The 9,314-nt window shown below is 31.5% G+C and overlaps 1 protein-coding gene across 1 annotated transcript; it reads left to right on the top strand.

The window, feature by feature from the left end:
- Positions 1-4,323: 4,323 nt before the first annotated feature.
- LOC100160070 (zinc finger protein 271-like) lies at positions 4,324-6,748 on the top strand. Its single transcript, XM_016801328.2, has one exon. It carries the CDS (start codon positions 4,994-4,996, stop codon positions 6,491-6,493), a length of 1,500 nt encoding a protein of 499 aa, XP_016656817.1. The 5' UTR covers positions 4,324-4,993; the 3' UTR covers positions 6,494-6,748.
- The last annotated feature ends 2,566 nt before the right edge of the window (positions 6,749-9,314 follow it).

Below are 9,314 nucleotides of genomic sequence, written 5' to 3'. Positions count from 1 at the left end.
ATGAAAATTCAGTAAAATTTTCAAGTATCTACAGTCATTAGTTTTTTAATTACAATAAAATAAGAAAACCGTTACATGAGAAATCGAGTGAATATCAAATGTTGTAAAAATAAAAATTTCAAACGCTCATAAAAATTTAATTTGACTTTCTTGTGGACATTTTGTTATTTGAAAAAGGTAGAAAAACATATGATGAATCTTGTATTACATTTTCAAATTTTAGTTTTAAAAATAAAATTTTTTATGAATTTCCAACTCAAAATAATTTGCAAATTTTCGTCATTTTTACGTATTTTGTCAATATTTAAACTTTAAATGTTTATAAAAAAAAATTGTGGTTATGGATTTTTTATTTTTTTCATTTGCCTTTGAAACAATATACTTAGAAGAACTATAATAACTATATACTATAAGAACTTCTATTACATTTTCAAGCGTTTTTACTAACAAATACAATTTGATTGATATTGAAACTGAAAATGTTCGTAAACAGCTCAAAATAAGTCAAAATATTTGGAAACTGTTATGGTGTATAGAAATTGCTAATATGAACATTTTGTGAAAATTTAATGTACTTACGGTAATTTGTTTTAGAGTTGCCTCAAAAATCAAAAAAGAAATTCCCGATTTTCCTTAATTTTTCTTTTGTTTTTCACCTCGTTTTTAAAAATACTGGGAAATTTTTACTTTTGAGCCCCAAAAGTACCAACTAGATGGACCAGGCTTTTACATTTTGTTATATGAAATTAAATACAAGATAATAACAAAATTATTATGTATCAAATTAAAAAAAAAATTGATGTATATCCGCTTAGGGCCCTTCGCCCCTGCGGGCCCCAGTGCTGTGCACCCCCTGCACCTATGATTTTTACGGCAGTGGATTTGATAACATTTTATTTAAAAAATCTATTTATTTTGGTGGTGGTCACTAAAATTACCACCTTTTCCCATGTTTTTTTTAGAAAAACTGCAAATTCAAATAACTAAAATTATTATATTATTATTATTATATTAAAAAAACCATCATAAATTACATAAGATACAAATATTACGTTAGGTTACATGGTTATCTATCTCTTTTAAGCTTTTAGCTTGTGTTAGAGATAGAGAGTAATAATATTTAATTAATTAAGAGGTATACACAATAAATTATATGAGTAGCACAGTAATGAATGGTTGAACAATAGAAGTAATGAGAAAAAAATAAAAAAGATTAATACAGATAAATAAATAATTTAAACAATAGAAAAATTGTAAGAATGAGAGATGATATTAACTTTTACATATAAAATATTAAATATATAATATATAAAAAGAAAGAAAAAAATAAAATAGAGTAACATAAAATATAAAATATAAAATATAGCAAAGGATTAGAAAGAGTTAGGTTAATTGAGAAAATAGCCAATGATAAACAATTTTTTTAACATTAATTTTGGAACAGTGAATATTTTTTTTATATTGACATGGCATACCGTTAAAATACACTGGGCCCAAATAATTTACGAAAGATTGACCAAATGATTTATTCGAATATTTGACAGGTATATTATACCTTGTTATTTCTCTTTTACCTTCCAACAATTTATTATCTTTATCTTGAGTGAACCTTTTTAGAGTGAACAAAATGGCAATTTTTTTATATAGAAATTTGGTTGGTAAAACACCCAGTTCCTTGTAATTTTGATTCGTAGAACCTTGCAGAGAGTACTTGTTTAGGCAAATTCTTATAATGTTATTCTGGTTAACTTGCAATTTGTTTAAGACAGTATCACTTAATCCACCCCATACTAACATACCATATTGTAATATCGATTGGTATAGAGCAAAATAAATAACCCGCATTGTTTGCTTGGGAACTAAACCCCTTAACTTGTAGAATCTATAGGTAATAGAGCGTAACTTTCCAACTAGGTTTTGAATGTGAAGATTCCATCTTAAGTTTTTATCAAATATGATACCTAAATATCGAGTACTAGTAACTTCTTTGATAGCAAAACATTTATTTATGTTATTACAACTGTTACCATCAACGCATCTATGAATTGTTATAGGTTTAAGATTTGGAAAACTTTTATAAATTGAAAAAGTCATAAACATAGTTTTTTCTTCGTTGAGTGTTAAATTTCTGTCACATAGACATTGATAAACTTTACTTAACCCAGCAGTCGCTTTTTCATGAGCCCCATCCCACGACTTATCGGAAAAAAGTAGGCATGTATCGTCAGCATATGAAACAACTAATCCATCAAGACTTAAATCACTAACCAAGTTTATATATAATAAAAATAAAATTGGACCTAATACACTACCCTGGGGGACTCCGTATTCTACGACACCGTCATGACCTATTATATTATTTATTACAACCATTTGTTTTCGATCGAACAAGTAACTTTCAAACCATTTTAAGCTAAGATTATTAATTCAAAAAGTGGGTAATAAGTGAAATAAAATGTTGTGGTTCACAGTGTCAAATGCTTTTTTTAGGTCCAAGAATATAGCAATCACCTTGTTACTGTTGTCTAACTCATTAAAAATAAATTGGGTCGTACTAAATAGAGCATCCTCTGTGCCAATACCTGGTCTAAATCCATATTGATTTTTAGATAACAGTTTGTTTTTCTCTAGGAATGAAATTAGTCTAATTTTAATTATTTTTTCAAGTATTTTGGCAAAATTACTAAGTAAGGATATTGGTCTATAATTATTTAGATTTTTGCGGTCTCCAGCTTTAAAAATTGGTTTAATAACTGCTACTTTAAGATTGTCTGGAAAAATACTTTGCTGTATACATAAGTTATATATATATACTAGTGGGTTCACTATAAGTTCGGAAATACATTTTAATAATTTTATTGTTATCATGTCTATACCTGCAGCTGTATCATCTTTGCAATTATTTATTATGTTGATAACATCAGTGTTTGTTATTTCTTTAGAAAAAAGACTATCGAAAGAAAGTTCATTATCCCGATGTACGGCATAATTTTTCGTCGAATAATTAGAGCTCTCAGCTAATTTCTTTCCCATATTGATAAAAAAATTGTTAAAGATATTAGACACCTCCAACGGATCATTGTTAACATCATATATTTGTTCGTTAAAGATAACATTTTTAATGTCATCTTTATTACTATTAATTTTAGAGCCAGAAATTTCATTAATGAGTTTCCAAGTTAATTTGGGATTGTTTGAGACGTTCTTAAATTTTTTCTAAAAATGGTATATTTAAGATAAATACCTGAATAAAAGCATTTTACTAATAAATTATAATTGTAAATAATGATAAACTTCTATTAAACATAATATTATATTATTTAAAATTTAGAGTAACACTGAAATTCCGATCACAGTATATAATATTATTCATTTCTCCGATTTCTTATTCAATTTTGATAATAAAACACCTTCAATGGTAGAACACAAAATACTGGCCTGAAAAATTCGGATATGACAATACATTCTAATTTGCCAAAAACAGAAGAGTCTAGTAACAACCAAGGTGGATATATATAATACTAGCTGAACCCATGCACTTCGTTGCCCTTTGAATATATCAATTCTATATTACTCAACTTTGTTCAATTCATTATTTAATATTGGGTGTATGGTGTTCAAAATGTATCTTAACTTTTCCGTTGCCCAGAATAAAAATTCAGATTCGTAGCAGTATATTATCAGATAGGCAATCTACCTGCGGTAGATCACGAACCCCGTGCTGTTTATACGTAAGTGTATGATTTAACTCTAAAGTATCAAAGTTATACTGAGTTTGTCGCATTCCAGCTATGGCCGATTAATATAATCAATTAATACTAAATCATAATCTAACCTGACCGTACTAATATCAAATGAAAAAAAAAACCAAATTTAACAATTTTTAAATTAGCCTATCTTTTTACCAGATGTCTAATCTACACACAAACATTCATTTTCATATAGGTAAATATATATAATTGCTAGCTGATCTAGTGCACTTCGTTGCCGTTAAATGTACCAACTTTTTATGACTCAAACTTTGTTCAATTCGTTATTTAATAGTTAGTGTATGGTACTCAAAACTTATCTTAACTTTTCCGTTGCCAGAAATAAAAATTCTTATTCGCAGAGCAGTATTTTATCAGGTAGGTAATCTCCCTGCTGTAGATCGCTGACCCCGTGCTGTTTATACGTAAGTGTATGATTTAAAGTATCAAAGACCAAAGTTATACCAAGTTTATCGTTTTTACTTAATTTCACCTATGGCGGATTAATATAATCAGTTAATACAAAATCCTAACCCAACCGTACTAAAATCTGATGAATAAAAAAAAACGAATTTAACCCTTTTTAAATTAGCCTATCTTCTACCCAGAGGTCTAATCTACACACAAACATTCATTTTTATATATAAACATAAGAATGGGCTGAGACAATGGTCAAACGACCGATATTGGCCGCGTCTCCTTCAGTAACGATGGCGTTACGCGAGTGGATGTACTCGTCTGATCGTAACTTCGACTGATTGAAACGAATGAGATTGAGACGCTCCATTAATATTCAAATTAAAAAAAAATAATAATAAATAAATATTATTCTCAACTCCTATAACTCATAGGTTAGGTTAGGTCAACCATTAATAAACCAAAATTTCTATCATAAATCTCAAAACTCCTGCTTTAGCACCTACCGGGGGTGATCAATTCCCTTTTTAAATTACCCTATGACATTCGCAAAAAACGTGGCTTTCTATTGGTGAAAGAATTTTCGAAATCGGTTCGGTAGTTCCAGAGATTACTTTCTACAACGGTAACTAACAACTCCTCTTATTATAATAGTATAGATATAGATATAGATAAATATATCTGCCTTGGAAACGACGTAATTTTAGGAAAAACAAATAGTTAGTTGTAGATATGCAATAAATCAATAATGCCAGACTTTAATAATATTTAATCTTTGCAACGGAAATAACGGTGACATTTCCAATTAGTGATAATAAATCATTCGAATGAAAGATCTCACATCTAGCTGGATGACGCATATGGGTCAAAAAAATTACCAATGTGACGTGTGCGACAAGTTATTCATCTATAAAAGCCAAATGACAGTACACCAACGAACCCACACTGGAGAGAAACCGTACGCATGCGACATATGCGATAAGTCATTTAGTGGCAGTAGCAATTTAATTCAGCACCGTCGAATTCATACTGGAGAGAAACCGTTTCTATGTGACATATGCGATAAGTCATTCAGCGATAGTGGAGGTTTGACAAAGCATCGGCGTACGCACACAGGAGAGAAACCGTACCCTTGCGACATATGCGATAAGTCATTTAGTGTCAGTAGCAGTTTAATTCAGCACCGTCGAATTCATACTGGAGAGAAACCGTTTCTATGTGACATATGCGATAAGTCATTCAGCGATAGTGGAGGTTTGACAAAGCATCGGCGTACGCACACAGGAGAGAAACCGTACACTTGCGACATATGTGATAAGTCGTTTAGTGTTAAGAGCAGTTTAATTCAGCATCGTCGAATTCATACTGGAGAGAAACCGTTTCCATGTGACATATGCGATAAGTCATTCAGCGATAGTGGAGGTTTGACAAAGCATCGGCGTACGCACACAGGAGAGAAACCGTACCCTTGCGACATATGTGATAAGTGGTTTAGTGTTAATAGCAGTTTAATTCAGCACCGTCGAATTCATACTGGAGAGAAACCGTACGCTTGCGACGTATGTGAGAAGTCTTTTAGTCAAAGTGCCCATCTGACGAAACACCGGCGGGCGCACACTGGAGAGAAACCTTACCCGTGCGATGTATGCGAAAAGTCATTCAGCGATAATGGAAGTTTGACTATACACTGGCGTACGCACACTGGAGAAAAACCGTTTCCATGTGATATATGTGACAAGTCGTTTAGTGTTAATAGCAGTTTAATTCAGCACCGTCGAATTCATACTGGAGAGAAACCGTACAGTTGCGACGTATGTGAGAAGTCTTTTAGTCAAAGTTCCCATCTGACGAAACACCGGCGGGCGCACACTGGAGAGAAACCGTACGCATGTGACATATGCGATAAGTCATTCAGCGATAGTGGAGGTTTGACAAAGCATCGGCGTACGCACACAGGAGAGAAACCGTACCCTTGCGACATATGTGATAAGTCGTTTAGTGTTAATAGCAGTTTAATTCAGCATCGTCGAATTCATACTGGAGAGAAACCGTTTCCATGTGACATATGCGATAAGTCATTCAGACATAGTGGAGGTTTGACGAAGCATCGGCGGACGCACACCGGAGGGAAACCTTACACGTGTGGTGTTTGCGACAAATCGTTCAGTGCAAGCGAAAATTTGGCGAAACACCGGCGTACGCAGACAGGAGAGAAACTGTACGCATGCGATGTATGTGAAAAGTCATTCAGCGATAAAGGAAGTTTGACGATGCATTTGCAGACGCATAGTGGAAAGAAACAGTTCCCATGTGACACACCTATGTGAAAAGTCATTCAACACAACCGGACAACTCACGGTACATCGAAGAACGCACACTGGAGAGAACCCGTACCTGTGTGATGTTTGCAACCTCGTTCGGTCAAAATATCCAACTAACGAATCACCTATGAATACATACATGGCCACATGACTACATGAGAGACAAATGGCCAGATATTAGAAATAATAATATGTCCCTCGCTCTGTATTTACAGATGTTAAATTTGGTTATCGTATTATGATCACTAGTTCATTAAAAAATAAGCATTATCTTTCTTTCGCTGATTAGATCACCTTAATAATAAAAACATCAGCCTATTTAGAATTTCGTTATTTTTTTATTTTCAAAACTTACAAATGGTTGACGACATTCCGACTTTTGTGACAGCTGCGTACGAGTTGATTCCTAGATACCTAATACTACCTATATACATAAAATTTGTCCATTTAATTGATTCTGATGCAAATAAATGGAATGTGTGAGCTGATTTTTATTTTTTGTATATTAGTGGATATTAGGAAAAATAAGCATTCGTAACTCCTAGTGCAGCAGTCCTCAAACATTTTTATTCTAAGAGGTGGAGTCCTTGTGTTTGTTAAGACAACCCTAAAGAGCCCCATAACTTAAGAATTCTCATAAAAATGTAAAGGCACATAACTTATGAAATATTATGCATGAATGATTTGCCAATTAAGGAGATAAACCTACTAGGTACTCGTGTGAATTATGCAACAAGTCATTCATTCAAAGCTGCCCAATAAAGTTACATCGGCTGAGGCATAAGGGCTAATTGTTAGAATATAGTATGTCTAAGTATGGGCTGGATTCACATATGTTAAATTAGGTGATGTCGTAAATATGTCGTTGTTTTAAATTTTCTATTTAAATTATTGGATATACGCGTTGTTTATACAATCCACTTTAAACATATAGTCCAGTTTAAAATATTTGATTTCCCTTCATACTAGTCGATGTTGTTGAGCGATTTCATGTTGAAAAAACGAACTGATTTTTTGTATAAAAATGTGCTTTTGCTTCATACAATCATACCGTATTAGTGGATTGTACTTTGTTATAATTAAAATCAAATGGACATAACCTTAAGACATGTACAAACACTGCAGACAATAAAAGAACTACGGTGCAGGGACTAGAACCTTAAAACATGGCAGTTTGACGAATCACCAGCGGATGCACACTGGAGAAAAACCATACCAGTGCAACAAGTCATTCAACACAACCACGCAACTCACAACACACCGGATAATACATAATGGCAAGATCTTAAAAAATTGATCTATGATCTGTATTTAAAAACGTGAATATTCGCTATCGTACATTCGTACCTATTAATTATATTTGGTTAACATTTTTCATTATAGTCGCTCAATAATAAATTGTGATTTTGAATATTATTAATTTTAATTTAGATGTTTAACAATTTTTACTATTAACTAGCGAGAACGTTCGGCCTAAATGTATATAACTACATATTCTACCCTTTGTATTTAAAGCACATATTCATAATAATGAATTAAAAAAAAATGTTGAGTAAAGCTTGTTCTTGGAATATAAAAATGAATGATTAAAGTTTTAAGTTACATTGACTGAGTACTATTGACTGATTATATTTATCGAAGGAAATTTAAATATATTTTAACTATCAAAATATCAATTAGTTACTTTATACGGGAGTGAATGATTTTGGAAATCGGGAGGCTATTCGATAAACCTTTTAAAAAAAAAATCACCGCTGGGAATTCTAGTATGTCTTGTTGTCGAATTCAACTGTGACATTACGATTAAGAAGACACCACGATTTTTTTTAAATTATTATTCACTAGATTATATCATATATATATATATGCAAATGCACTTTACACATATTCATAGGGTTTTTAATCTATAATATTATTATGTAACTATTTCTTGATGAGACAATGAATTGTATTATATAGTATACCAGATTACCTATTTAATTATTGGCGTGTAAATGTGTAATCGATTTTTGGTAACTGTAATCGTAAAAAAAATGTAAGTTTGATTTTTTTTTTAAATTGGCTTATTGATTTCTCATCTTAAATTTTGACAAACAATAATTGTTTTTTATGTAAGGAGTAACACTAAAAAAACAATTCAATCGCACTGTTGTTTTATGATACAATCAGCACTACATAAAAATTCATATAATGTTCAATAAATGTTTTGAAATTTTACCCGAATAAAATAATGTTGTTTATATTTTGCATAGGTATTCATATTAATCTCGAAAATTGCTGCGGTCTGAATTTACCTTATATTGTTTTTGTTTGTAGCCTGTGTGTCGAATTCTGATATAACTAGGGCCAGCCAGACAGCTTGAGCTCCATCCAGATATTATTTTGTGAGTAATCTTTACGTTATATTGTTTGTTTATTTAATTATTATATTATACAACAGCTCAAATAGCTATAAAATTATATTATACATTTGTCATAATAAAATAATGTCAAAATATTTTATATGTTTATTATTTTGTAGAGCCTAGGCAGCTGATATTGGATATTTATGTGCTGCCAAAAATTCAATACATTTTTTACCCTTTACCTTAACAATATTATTTAAGTTGATAAATAAAAAGATAATTCTAAACACGGTTACATGAAATACTGCAGATACAGTGTATCAGAGTAAAGCCGGATAAACCGGATAGAACCGGGTAGAACCATATAACATTCCCAGTGTATAAATGTGGTCCTACTAATTGGCCGAAACATATTTTGTTTGATACCATATATTATTACCTGGTTTAAATTTTTAGTAAACCGTGTATACCTGCAACGATAC

This window comes from Acyrthosiphon pisum, chromosome X (assembly GCF_005508785.2).
Source record: "Acyrthosiphon pisum isolate AL4f chromosome X, pea_aphid_22Mar2018_4r6ur, whole genome shotgun sequence".
Taxonomy (NCBI): Eukaryota; Metazoa; Arthropoda; class Insecta; order Hemiptera; family Aphididae; genus Acyrthosiphon; species Acyrthosiphon pisum.
The sequence above is the reverse complement of the archived record's forward strand: the minus strand, read 5'-3'. Positions and strand labels throughout refer to the sequence as shown.